Here is a 15,095-nt window from a genome sequence, read left to right on the forward strand (position 1 = left end):
ATTGTATTGTGGGTTTTACTTTTACTGATACTTCATTTTGGATGGTAATTGGCTAGAACCTCATTTTAGAGATACATCTTATTTGTATTTTTATTCTGAATATTCATTTTATTGATACTTCATTTTTGGATGTTGCATTTGATGTTGCATGATGCTACATGATACCAACATCATAGCACAATCATAGTTTATCAAAGCGGGTTTCATATTATTGAAAGTGATTGGAAGCTTATAAATGGTGGTGTAAGTTTGACTAACCCGGGATGAGATAATAAGAGTACAGCTTGGCCTGCAGCAAATGACAGAAGATTGTCTGAAATTGGGTGCTCAATGTTCTTGGCCTCATCTTCCTCTCAACCTTTGCTTCCATAAATAATCCCCGCAAATTATTGCTCATTTCAGAAACTTAAGCCAAGACCCCCTCAGTTGGGTTATTCTACAATTTTCTTTGCAACCACAAACCTCAAACAGCCATCTGTAAGCATGGAAACCTATTTTTATTACTATATACATTCAGAAAGCAGTTGGAAGTGGTGCAGCAGACACCCGTAGCATATTTACATTCAGTCGACGTTGAAACTGCTGACCCGAGACTGACCTTTTCTTCTATGGTGGAAATAAAACATTTCCACAGAGCTATATTTCATTTTTAATTGCCATGCATTGAGAAGCCTCACCTGGACACTCCCGAAATTTGACCCATCACATTGCGGCTGAACCTCTGCCATGGTTTGTAATGAGCTTCATGGCTGGATGATTTCCTAACCTGTTTCTGGTACCTCACGCTTGTACCTTCCCCACTGCATTTGAAGCTGTAGATATGGAATGTAAAACGAATAAGGTTGAAAAGGATATGCCACCTCCTGATGCCTAGATTTGCCTGGCAGCAAAGAGTGTCTAATCCAAATAGACTGAATTCATTACTAATTTTAACTAATTCCCCTTAGGGAATAAGGGGGTAGTTCCTTCTTCACTCAGCTGAACCACACCTCTGGGGAAGCAGAGGATAAGCCTAATAAGAGAGACAGAGAGTGACATACCTTTCTGTTCATTTTGTTATGTACGTGTATGTAGGAATCCATTATAAAATTGATGATTGCTGGTATTTTTGATGTTTTGTCTTTCAAGTTTTTTGAGAACAAAGAACAATTTAAATGGTAAACCATATACTGTAATTATATTTAAAGCAAAGTTCTCTGCATCAAGATATAATACTAGCTTCACCTAGTATTATAAGACAAGACTGCTGTTTTGAGGTTTCACAAAGTACAATGCAGGGGTGCTGATAATTGTGACATGGTTTCTTTGACTGTATTCACTTCAATTAAGGATCGTGATCACATCAGATCTCATATTTTGATATGTTTAATTAGGTTTTTGTGCCCAGAGTTCTCCCTCCCTCCCTCATTGAGAATTGGTCCCTCAGTCATTCTTCTCTCATACTACCACCACCATGTTGAAGGCATGGTCTGAACTCCCACACTAAGAAATGGTCAGCAGCATCTTCCCTGATCATCTGCAGTCGTCCCACCTTCTCCAGTCTCTCAATGTTTTATGGCATCAGTTTTTCTTTTTTTGATCATTTGCTTCAACATAGACCTTGTAGTTTAACCAAGAGGACCTCATTCTAGCGACTCTCCCTGATCATTACTGTCCTGCTGCGCGAGCACACACTGTAGCAAATGGAGTGGTTCTCTGCACCATTTATCAGAGTAATGAATGAGAACACTACTGTATTCAGATGAGATTGATGCAGTCAATCTAAGTTACATATGAGAATTCATGTCAGAGAGTCATGCTGAAGCAGTTAGAGAGATGGATGGACAGAGAAAGAACGATAAATGGCAGTGAGCTGAATAAATGTGTTATTTTATCAAAACTATGAAAAATGCATGTCTGCGCCCCACATATCTGAGAGCTCCCTTATTCGTTCATGTAAACTCTGTCTTTCTATTTATTTGCTGTACATGTCTGTCTGTCTACGTTACATGGACAAAAGTATTGGGACACCTACATGTTACACCCACAGGAGCTTTTATGACATCCCATTCTGGTTGTGCAGGCCAGTGAAGTTCTTCCATTCCACTTATCTTTCTATCTATGTCTGTCTGGCTGTCTGGCTGCCTGTTTGTATTTCTGTCTATCTATACAAAATTTATACAATGCTGTACAGAACAATATAAAACAATATAACACAAACACAATATAAATAGAATACAATACAATTGCAAACATATTCTAATATAATGCAATATAATATAAAACAATACAGTACAACATAAAACAGTGCAATACAGTAATGCTGGATGGATCCATGGATGCACTGATGTTTCAGTCAGTTGTCGGATTGTGTTTCAGTATTTCATTTACTGTAGTAATTCCAGTTTGTGGTATCTGAGATGTATATTTGTTTTGCTCTTGTTTTTTTGCAGGCCTTCAAGGGTCATCACTGTCATTTCCAGGTTTTGCCCAACAAAGCCGAAACGTCCCGCAGGCCGAGCTGTGGTTGGCGGAAGTCTCAGACTGACGCACCAATGGAAATAAAACACCCGGAATCCCAAAGTATGAAGTCATCAGGCAGATGGGCCGATATGTGACAGACGCAGGGATGTGAACCCACCCAGCCTCTCTCTTCGTTGTGTGTGTGTGTGTGCTTGTGTGTGTGTGTTGGTGTGTGTGTGTCCAGTTCTACATCCATGGGAAATTGGATTTTTGTTAGCGTTCGATAGCAGTGAGAGCGCAGATCCTGACATTATTATCTGGCCTCTGCTCAGAGGTGTTTATGTAAAAGCAGCCTGAGGTCATCAAATGTAGCTGCTCATCACAAGTCCATCTCCCCTTGTTTACATTTGTGAGAATCCCGCAGTGATTACAGCTTGTCTTCTCCTTCTTGCTAGACTTAAACAGAGAATATTAAATATTAGATGAAGTTACATTTATACATTACATTTACATTTATAACCTGATTTTTGTATGATGTTTTAAATATATATGTATATGCATGGTGTAATAAAATGGACAGTGAGTGGAAGTACAAGGTGGGTGTTTCTAATAAAGTGGCCAGTTAGTGGAAGTATAATGTGAGTGTTTCTAATAAAATGGCCAGTTAATGGAAGCACAATGTGGTTGTTTCTAATAAAATGGCCAGTTAATGGAAGCACAATGTGGTTGTTTCTAATAAAGTGGCCAGTTAATGGAAGCACAATGTGGTTGTTTCTAATAAAGTGGCCAGTTAATGGAAGCACAATGTGGTTGTTTCTAATAAAGTGGCCAGTTAATGGAAGTACAAGGTGGATGTTTCTAATAAAGTGGCCAGTGAGTGAACATACAGTGCTTTGCATGTCTTAAAGAACTGCCTAAAGTAAAGAGCTGCTATTTCAGATGATGTGGACATGAAGCCACTGACCCTGATTGTCACACACAAAACCCAACAGCCCATTTTGCCGAATCCCAGTTATCCTCTTATTGACTTAGTCACCAGTCCATAACATTGACTGAGCGAGAGACCATCAGTTGGGGTTTGTGTGAACGAGTGAGAGAGAGAAGAGAGAGAGCGAGAGCTAAAGACCAACTCTGTGCCATCCATTTGGTCTTCTTTGGACTTTCAACTTCTCTGTCCTCCAATCAAGCTGCATTCATGAATCCCTTTGATTAGGAACACCTTTTTTTTCCCTCTTGTTCAGTCTCCTTCAAATGAAACCAGGTAAGAAATTACGCTTTTTTCCAGTCCAGAAGTTCTGCTCAGGTTAATTACACTGCGAGTCGAGATTCTATATAGAAAATCCCATTTAGCTTTGCACTAAAAGCTTTGTTCTTTAGCTTGTGGGGCTAGAAAGCTGGACGTTATTGTTAGAAGGTCAGTGTGAACATTTCATTGTTGGCTTGAAGGTCAGTGTGGACATACTTAGCACATTGTTCAGTTTTACCACGTCCTTGCATTGAATTTGTGGTGGATGTTTGTGCTCTGATTTACTGTTTGTTCATCTGCAGGCCTTGTTCTTGTTGCGTTGCAGCTCTGAACTGTATGTTCACAGTAAAACCACCCCATTGGTTACACAGCCTTAATTCCACTGATTTTTGTGCATAATTCAGTTGTTGAGTGGTTTTATGTCAAATGTTTTTATATGTCAGGTTGATGATGGTGGTAAATCTGTTCAAATAAGCTTTCTTTTGGCGCTATTTTGCCTTATATGTACCCCTCCACCATGAACAATATACAATTTTGGGCAAAACCATCTCAAAAATAAATTATAAATCGGTGTCTCTGGCATCAGGGAGGGTATTCATAATCACATCATGTAATAACTTTCTGTGAGGGAGCTTTTACAAGCATTAAAATGCTTCACATGTCTGGTTCCTATCACCACTACGCTGAATGACTTTGTTTACATCTTTATCATTTAATTATCCCAGCATTCTGAGGAGATTGAGAGCGGTACACAGTATTAGATGTTCTCAGAGCCAGATAATTGTTCTTTCTATATGGACTTTGCTCGGGAATAGTGCAGATAATTATTATCCAAGAGGCACTGAATCAATGTCATGGTAGTAAATTGCTATTGCTGGCTGAAAACCACTTGGCAAAAACATGCAAAAGAAAAATCTTACAAATGATGAAATATTCCCTTAAGTAAGTCATAATTATTCATTAAAGTAGCCTGAGAGGTTATATGTCATATTTCTAATCTGATTATATATGCGAGATAAATTCCCTGCTAGAAAAACTAGCATAGACCAGCATGGAAGGTCACCAGCAAAACCTACATATTGTACAAAAATCTACATATCAGGAGAAGTAAAAACCATACTCTGCTTTTAATGTAAGTCAATGGAACCAAACGTATTTGCAAGTCATTTTGGGTCATTTTCCTTTAGTCCATTTATCATGAAATTTACATACAGTGTAAAGAACAAGAAGTATTTGCAAATTATGTCAAAAACTGAAAAACATCAAAAATGTTTTAAATGTTTTAAAATAAGATATTAGCAACATGTTGTGTTTTGATGCTGGTATTCTGATGAACCAGCATGACCGTGGTGGGGTGACCAACTAAACCAACACCAGACTAGCACTAGGTCAACATAAACCAGCATAGACCAGCACAGCCCATTTCAGACCAGCATGAAATGCTTGCTAGTCTGTGCTATGTTTTTTCAGTAGGGTGTGTTTAGCTGTTAGCCTGAAACCAATTTCAGCTTCTGGAAATGGAGGAAAAAACAACCAAAGTTTCAGAAACTTTTGACAGCAGGACTTAGAAGTGATGGTAGAGTGTGTTTAGTAACACAGGTAGTAAACTGACATTAACTGCAGAGCACGAAAGATTTGTTTACTAGCAAGCTAGCTAACTTTGTTTGCTAAATAGCTAGCTAACTTTCCTGCTTCAGCCGCTTCTAAATGAATGTAGCCAGCATGAGTTCCAGGGCCTAAATCCTTACAAGTTACTATTTTAGAGGCTGACTTTGTCAGCATAGACCAGTATAGCTGATCATCACCAACATTAGCATCTGTGCTGGTAATCTAGTCAACTAAACCAGCATAGAATTAGTTATGAAATCGAGGCGAATTAGCTCAAATGCTAGAGCGCTCGCTTGGCATGCAAGAGGTAGCAGGATCGTTGCCCGCATTCTCCAGCGTGGCTTGGTCCATGCACATGCCTTTGGGGCAGTCATGGGCTGGAGGTTAGGGAACTGTCCCTGTGACCGGAAGGTTGTCAGTTCGATCCCCAGCACTGACAGTCCATGACTGAGGTGTCCTTGAGCAAGACACCTAACCCCCAATTGCTCCCTGGGCACCGTGGATAGGGCTGCCCACCGCTCCAGGCAAGTGTGCTCACTGCCCCCTAGTGTGTGTGTTCACTAGTGTGTATGTGGTGTTTCACTTCACGGATGAGTTAAATGCGGAGGTGGAATTTTCCCGGTTGTGGGATTAAAAAAGTACCACTTAACTTGGAATAACCAGCACAGCATGGAACTCATGCTGGTTGTAACTTGTTTTCTTTATCAGGGAACTCCTTCAGTCTAAGACAAGTATGAGGGTTTCTTTATATTAATAATATAGTTAACAACATTGTTTGCTAGCTAGATAACTTTCCAGCTTCAGCAGCTTCTAAACGAATGCGCCGGCATCATTTACAGTGCCTAAATCACTACCAATCAGTTACCATTTTAGAGGCTTACTTTGTCAAGTAAACCAGCTTAGACCAGAATAGCTGATCACCACCAACACCAGTGTTAGGTTTTCATGATAGAAATAAAATAGTTAACAAGCTAGCCAGCTAAATTTGCTGCTTTTAAATGAGATTAAAGTGACTAAACCATTACAAGTAACCATTTTAGAGGTTTACTTTATCGACTATTTTAGCCATATTTGTATAAGAGGCTTTTGTGATGGTGATAAAACAGTCAAGAACATTTTCAAGAGTAGTACTTGTTCCGTTTTGAAGATTAACAGGTCATTATCCTTTTTTCCTCATGTGTGAAGCTAAGACAACAGCAGAAGATTTTACTTAATAAATGTTGTCCCTATATTCGATTGGAGCTGGGTTTGTGATCTAACCAGCCCAAGTGCTCATGTACAATTACAGATGAAGACCGAATTCTAAAGCCATGAGTCTTGTGCCGACTACGCCACTGTGGAATGGGTCCAATAATGTGGCATCATTGTGAATGAAGTTCGCATCTCAGCAGAAAACAAAAGCAATTTTTAAACATGATGGAAGTTTATCATTTTAAAGTTTCGTCCACAATTGGACAACTTTTCAAAGACAGCCACACGTTAGATAACACATGCTGCTGCTCTGTATTGTTGAGTTTTTGCGAAACAAAAGCTGCAGCATTTTAATTGAGCTATGTTAGCAGACTTTTTGGCCCAAGTTAGCATTCATTAGCGGAGTGTGCTCTGTCGTGAATGAAACAGGTTCAAAAAGGCCCCTCCTAATTGTGATGGGCTGGGAGAGGAAGTGATCCCTGTGGAGAACAGGATTTGCAAACGAGCGTGGTGGCTTATCGATTGGTAATTAACGACTTTGTCAGAATCCCAATGAATGCTTGTGTGTGTTTGTAGGAGATTTGGAGGAGAAAAAGAGGCAGATATGGCTCGTACAGCAGTGTAGAAATGTGGCTGTGGGGAGCCATCGATTTAGCCTGTCAGAGCAGTGGGCTTGGCCTTCTCTCTCTCTTTCTCTCTCTTTCTCTCTCGTTCACTCGCAGATCGATAATGTGACAGTGTTAATTATCCAGCCAGAACACTGACGGAGCAAACCTGAACCAGTCCCACCACACAGCCCAGACTGCACCTACACACATAAAATGACTCTTTATGTATTGATCTTTCTCATTCACACAGATACATAGGATATCTCTGGGCCACTGGCTGACCGCTTTGTACTTCCACTCACTGGCCACTTTTTTTTTAGAAAGACCAACCTTGTACTTCCACCAACTGCCCACTTTATTAGAAATGCTTACCTTGTACTTCCACCAACTGCCCAATTTATTTATTAGAAACATTGTACTTCTGCAAATTAATGAATAGCCTTAATAAAGTAGAATGATCACTAAATATACATAGACAATATAAAATAACAGTAAAAAAATAAATGAGATCATGTCTGACAGTCACAGCTGTTGAACCCAGCAAAGCACCAAAAATAACTATGTGGTGGTTTAGTTTTTACTAGTGTTTACTGAGAATAAATGGCGTTTGGTGAAGTCACCTCACATTGAGCCTGATGACCATGACTGATAATGTATTTGTGAAAAGACAAATATGTCAAATATTGGATATCAGTTTCCCTTGACGGAAGTGTGCAGGGGAAGTGGGCCAAAGCATTTCGGTTGCAGGCGGGTACGGGACTAATGGGAGTGGGATGAAATCTTGCAGGGGCAGGAGTGAGAAAAACAGTTCCACACAGACCTCTACCTTGTACTTCCACTAACTGACCACTTTAATAGAAACACCTACCTTGTACTTCCACTAACTGACCACTTTATTAGAAACACCTACCTTGTACTTCCAAACCCAACTGACCTGAGCTGCATTATATTTTGAGTCTGAAACTGAGCAGAGTGAGAAGTCTAGTCCTGTCTGGTTCAAACAAATATTTCAAGCTCTACTTGACACATGCACAACGTATCTTTTAGTGTAAAATGCTTAAAACAGAATGCTTGTCCTCGCTCAGGTTGCATAGGATGGTCCTCTCTTTGCCCTATCGCTCTGAGTGATACAAACTAACATGTGTTAGTTGACATACCAGAATTAGACGTACTTAGAATTAGTGTTCTCCTCCAAGCATGTTCAATGGTATTACATTTAACAGTAGTTAAAAAGACATGGTGGAGCCTCACATCATAAGCTTGGCAGCATCATGTGATGGAGTAGATCTAGCTTTCAGAGCAATTATTAAATTTTCTTAAGAAAATTACCAATTTAATTACACTAGCCCAATTTTAGCCAAATTAGCAATGTATGCAGATACAACTCAATGACAGTGTCTAAATAAAGCCTGGAAAATATGGTACACAATGCAAACCAATGGAAACTTTTAGCTAAAGTCCAAAAATATTTAGGTACAGACCTTGAATTCAGCTGAACTGTTGACCACCAGTGACTGCACAGTCCAGGACTGATAGATCTCGATTTGAAGACTTGTAGATTATAGACCATTAAAGAAATATCAGTGTAATGGTAAGAAACCAGTTCCCTGCCAGATAAATCTATTGTGTGGACCACTGGGCTAGAGGATGACTAACAAATTAGGGGTTTCTAGTAAAGTGGTCAATGACTGTATTTTGACAATAGAAATCCATTTATTGACCGTCCAATCTAAACTGCATACATTGAATAATGCTCCGGAAATTGGTCATGGCCTGCACTCACATGACTTAGTTTAGGGGAGATTTGGCATGTGTCATGAGCAGCACGGGTCCTCTTTGTGCTTTTAATTATGCATGTTTCCATTGAGCACGGCTGAGTTTAATTATGTGAGTATTGATGAGGGATTGGCAGAGAGCCAGGAGGCAGGTCAATGACCAGTGCGTGCTGCTACTGCCCCGAGTCACGACCATGACCTAGACCCTCAGCCTGGGATAACAATCATCAGAGGATCTAGAGCAGTGTCACACAGATGCACACGCTAGTCTTTATTATGGAATTTTCTGGACTAATCCTAACTGTCCAAGTCAATTTACTGCTCTTCATTGAGAATTTTCAAATCAAACTGCCCCAAATGATATCACATTAGACATCTTTCAGACTGACCTTCATAGACATTACATACCACCTGGGATACCAAAGTAATGGCCTATCAAGACCTTAGAAACCATCTGAAATACCATGATAATGGTCTATAGCAATATAGCAAAGGTCTAGCAACACCTTAGCAACCACCTGGGATTAATTTTGTAAAAGGTGTGCATTTCATCAGCATTATTGCAATCAATCTTGTAACAGATACAGATCATTTTATCACTTTTTTGCTGTTTACATTTTTGTCCAGGAATTTTGTCAGTACTGTTCACTTTTATGGATGACAATACTTTATACTGTGTCAAATGCTACTAATTTGCATATACGCTGCCAGTTGACGCTAGCTTGTGTAATGCTAATGGTTAGCTACGTTAGCCTTAAAGCTCCAGAGCCCAAATGTATCTTCGTTGAGTGGCTACATTTGGGCTAATGTGAGGAAAATTGTGTACATCCATCCATCCATCCATTTCCTAAGCCACAGCTCCCGCAGGGTCGCAGGTCGCCAGTCCATCGCAGGGCATCGTGTACATTTGTTTGCATTTTGATTTGATCTTTCTCTCTCTTTTTTCCCTCTCTCTCTCATTCCACTTTCACAGGATGGACCATGATCGAGGGATGGGCAGCAGTCGCTACCGCTATGAAGAAGAGGATGGTGAGTCACTGACACATGAGTCAGTCAGAGCCCCTTCCTTTATTTCATTTCATGTCAAAATGACCAATAAATTCAAGTTATTAATTTTTACATTCTGAGGAGATAATCCACTTGAATAATGTTGCTTGCATCTCTATTTTTGTTGTTTTTCAATTTTTGACACTATTTAAGAATACATGTTACTCTTTACATCGTATGTAACTTTCAAGAACTGTGGACTGACAGAAATGTCCCAAAATGACCAAAAAGTCTGGTTCCATTGACTTGGGTAAAGTTGCCATTTCGGAGAGAGAAGGTTTTGTTCAGACAGAAGCGATAAGGAAAAAGTCTAAGGAAAATCAGTGAAGTTTCCAAACTAGAGTTCAAACAATGATTCAAAGCTGCAGAGAAAATGGGACTCCTAACAAGCACCCATTAGACCTGGTAGACACCAAAACTGCCCCCGTCAGATAAACAGCACTTAAAGCTTTCATCTGTGAGAGAGAGGAGAAAAATCTAACTGCTTCAGATCTGAAAACATCCACAGGTGTTTCTGTCCATCCTTCCACTGTGAGAAGACGACTCAGCGCTGTGGGTCTGAAAGGATGTGTAGCTGTCAAGAAGAACCTCACTGAGAAAAGAAATTAAATCAAAGATAAATAAAGAAGCTGTCGATGTTCTCAGAACAATGGACTAACCACCCCAGAGGCCAGACCTCAACACCACTAAAAATGAATTGAATGAAAAATGTTGGGATTATTTGCATTTTCTGTTTGAAAGAAAATGCAACCAAATTTTAGGACTGAACTTTGGAGGTGTGGAATAATATCCCTGCAGATTTGTTTGAAAAACTGAAAGTGAGCCTTCTGAAAAGAATGGGAGCCATAATAAAATCAAAGGCTGGCATCACATGATTGGTCAGATTTCCTTTGATAACCTAGAAGGTCTAGAAGGTCTCGCCATTAAAAATTTGATATTTAGTTCTTGAGGCTTCTGCTTTTAATTCTGATATTCAAAAATGAATAAGTTGGCCTTAATGGCTGTTTTGACTGGAAATTAAATAAATGAAGGGCCTCTGAATTTTGTCAATGTCCAATATGTATTACATGTATTTAGATGTGTATATGCAATAACAATAGTTGCCATGTGTATTTTATACATGTAAATGCATGTATTTGTGTATGTATTATATATATCATCATTCTTCAAAGAAGTATCTCAAAAATAGCAATTTTACAGAAGAACGACAAAAATCTTCCTTACTTTTAATGCAGGTCAATGCAAAATATAGATACTTGTTCTTTTGTTTTGACAGTAAATATCTATATGCAAAATGTGCCACATATATTATTTGTTTCTCAGATTTTCCTACAAAGTCAGGATGTTTTTGCCCTGAAAATGCAAGCATACACACACTTACACACACAAGCAGCAGTGGATCGAGCAATCAGCGTCATTACTAAAGACGAAGATGAATTTCATTACTGTATAATTAATTATCATTGGAGCCAATTAACGTTCATGTTTATATTCTCCCATAATCAGTAATCATCAAGCAGCCAATACATAAAACGTCCAGCCTAAGTGGTGATTGAGGCCATTTTTTTTTTCAAACATCTTGACATATTGCTTTTAATAAGCCATTGATTTGCTTAATTTGTATCTACTTGAATAATTTGACAACAGTTCGATTACAAAGATGTGTGCAGGATGGTAGGAGGGGGTGTAATGAGAAGCAAAGAGAAAGAGATGAGAGTCATTTTGGGACATGTCCTGGTGTGTTGGGCCAACCAGTTAGGCAGTCAGTCCCTGATTAAAGGAATAGCCTCTTTGGAATGAAGATCAATTAGATTTTTTTTTTAATATAGTCAATAGCAGTGGCCTAGCACAGGGATGTCAAACTCAACCAATAAAAGGGCCATATTAACAAATCTGTTTGCCAACTGGCCATATTCAAACATATATCAAAATCTTAGCAACTACCTGAAATGATGAGAAACAGAAGCACATTCAATGCAAGACTCATGCTAGTGAAATGCACCATAGAGCGCCACAGGAAGTCATTCTTACCTGTAGCCATTAAACTCTACAACTCCTCCCTCAATGTACAATAACTCAGAGATGCAATAATTTGAACTGCTTTATACAGTATGTTTCATATTTATTATCACAGCCACTGCCACTTATTGTATTTGTAAGAATTTAAACTTGTATGTATTGCAAATTTCTCTTTTTTTCTTAAATTTTTAAGATGTTTATTCTTTTAAATAAATGGTTGCATCTGTAACAACTGCAATTTCCCTCTGGGATCAACAAAGTATTCTGATTCTGATTCTGATACCACAGAAATGGCCTATCAAAACCTAAGTGAACTTCACATCCTTGACCAGTAGCACTACTACTTTTGGCTGTGTTGACCTCTAAAACTTTTAAACATTTTGTCACCACTGGCTAAAAATACACTCATAAAAGTGAAGCAGCTTGGTATGCAGTGAACAGGGAGACTGTGTTCAATGGTATAATTATCTTTACCCTTGTGCCTTTACTGGTTATGTTAGGCAAGTTGGCCAGTTCACTAAGTCCTAGGGTAGCTACTTGACTAAGTCTAGCTGAACATACAAGCCATTTATCTACACATTTTTTACAACAACTAACTATGTGCTCCCACATGTACATAATTGTCTAAATGAATTGTTTATTTTAGTATATATGTTTTTTTACTGTTTATGGTTGATGAGTTAGTGCTAACCCAAAGAGTGCTACCTGTAGAAAAATTGAGGATTTTTCCCAGCCTTGATCAAGATCATTTCACAAGGGGATGCAAACTGCAAATGTGTAGTGTGACTTTGACTTTAGGCAACATATTTATTAACTACATGAAATATATCAAAGAACTGTCATACAATTTAGAATGCATGCCAGCAAGTTATGCTTCAGGTCATTCAGACTTGCCTTATTTTGAAAGAGATCTGCCTCACATGAGATTCAGGGAAGGCAGAGGAAGAAGAGATACTCATTGTTGATGTACTCTGTACTTGCTATATTTGGAAAAAAAAACCCCAAAGAATTCAAGAGGGAAATCAGCATGTTTTCTTGACTGCAGCAAAGCATATAACTATCAAATAAGTGGTGAAATTCCTGGGGGGTTTGGGATGTAATTAACATCTTGGACCCCCTGAATGTCTCAAAATCAAAATTTTGAGGGGGATCCCTGAAAATAAGCTTATGACATTATGCTGTCTGTTAAAGAAAAATAACGACTCAAATACAAATTCAGGCAAAGGCCATTGTTTAACCTGCTTCTTTGGTATTCTTACTAGAGATGCAGCACTGTTCTGTCTGTAGCAAATTGTTTCTCCCTGTTGGTCTTTCATAGCACAACAACTGTAACTATGCCTGGAATACCTCTGAAAAAATTTACAATATGCTATCGCATGTTTTTAAAACCTGAAAACTGTTACCCAACTGAAGAGCAAATAGGAGATGTGAAAAATCTCAACGTGTGGAAGAGTCCATTACCAAACTAGAAAAGGGTGTTTCAAGAAGGAGAATGGATAAGCCAAATATTTAATAGCCATTAAATCTGTTATGGTGAGTGAATGAAGAACCTGCACTCTGATCAACAAGCCACAGTCATGACAGAAAATGGACAAAGAGACTGGTCCCACATTGGAAAAGGGGTTTGACAGGGATGCCCACTATCACCATACTTATTTAACCTGTAGCTGAACAGGTAATAAGGGGCTGTATAAAGATGATTGAGGATTCAAGATTGGTAGAAGAAACATCAAAAAAACTTCAATATGAGGATTATTAATGGAATATTAGTGGAAAATCAGGAAGATCTGAAGGCTTTAATAAGGTTAAAGAATAAAGACGTCTGCTCCGTATGAAGAACGCAGTTGATGACAGTGCGTTTACATGCACTTAATCAGGTTTTGATAGTAATATGATCATGTTTACATGCACTTAGGTAATCAGATAATGTGAAAATTCTGGGTCTACATGAGTCAGGCAGTAATCAGATTTCTGCTTTGCAACCAGCCAAGAAACTCACAGAAGAAGACATGACATAAACTTAATGTCAAACTGAAACTTCACTTTCCCTGAAAATATGAACATACATCATCTAGAAGCTGAAGAAAATTGAAATCCATCATTTTGTTGAGAATGTAGTTGGTTCCAATATCACTCCAAAAGTGTTTGCTGCATCTCACAGCAACACTGCTTGCTTGCTTCCAGTACAGCAGTCTGTTCCACACATGCGCAGACTGAGAAAAATGAAAGAAATCAGAGTAAGAGTCTCCATGCATTGAGAAATCTGATTACTAAGCTGAAATCCAGCCTCTTTATCGGATTTCGTAATCAGATTTCTTGATTGGAGTATGGTGTTTACATGGCCATTTGAATAATCAGATAACTGCAGAAAACCAATTTGGATTGGATCCAATTCAAAATCAGACTACTGAGTACATGTAAACACACTAAATAGGAAAGATCAGTAGCTACAATTGATGGTGAAGATGTAGAAGTGGTGGACGACTTCCTTCTGCTTGGATCAATAATTAGCAACAAAGGATCCAGTGGTGAAGAACGACGACACAGATTGTGTAGGCATTTGTTTTTTTCTACAAAGATCATAACTGCGCAAACTGTGGTCTTTTCTGTGGTTCTTTATGGATGTGAAAGCCGGACAGTAAAAAAGCAGGACAGGGAAAGTACTGGACGACTAGATACCAAAAAATGCCAGTGACCAAAGGCTCACCTCTTACTTGATGATGGATGAAGACAATCAGAGATATCATGAGAAAGATCCAAACAGAAGACAAGATATTCTGGAGAAAAACTGCCCATATGGTCCACATGAGTTGGAGTCTTAAATCGTAATAATAACAATAATGCTTGGACTACAATGCAAACTGGCTGAGCCATTCTAAAGTTACAGCAGTGTAATAAAAGTTTGGGGCTATGGGTTCTGGCTGTTTAAGGTCTTAATCATCACAGCCCAAAGCCAATCATTGACGACAAAAGCAGGGCTATCCAATATCTTACACTACAAGGATTTCAGGCAACCTTGGGGAGATGATATTACAGCTTTTCTGTAGAGTTAAAGGAGCTAAAGCCGTGATTGTAGGCCCACGGGCACTATAAACAGCTATTTTGTTGTATTCTGATAGCTTTTGGACATAAAAGCCATTCGGATGGCTTGATGTCTGA

General features: G+C 38.8%; 1 protein-coding gene across 1 annotated transcript in view; it reads left to right on the plus strand.

Annotated features, from left to right (window-relative positions):
* Positions 1 to 3,548: 3,548 nt before the first annotated feature.
* Positions 3,549 to 15,095, plus strand: part of slc4a5a (solute carrier family 4 member 5a) — an 82,242-nt gene continuing 70,695 nt past the window's right edge. The window contains exons 1-2 of the mRNA XM_017709715.2: positions 3,549 to 3,703; positions 9,844 to 9,899. Of these exons, the coding sequence (XP_017565204.1) occupies positions 9,845 to 9,899 (55 nt within the window). The 5' untranslated portion in view covers positions 3,549 to 3,703; position 9,844. The remainder of the gene's footprint in view (positions 3,704 to 9,843; positions 9,900 to 15,095) is intronic.

The sequence above is a fragment of the Pygocentrus nattereri genome, chromosome 20 (genome assembly GCF_015220715.1).
Source record: "Pygocentrus nattereri isolate fPygNat1 chromosome 20, fPygNat1.pri, whole genome shotgun sequence".
Classification (NCBI taxonomy): Eukaryota; Metazoa; Chordata; class Actinopteri; order Characiformes; family Serrasalmidae; genus Pygocentrus; species Pygocentrus nattereri.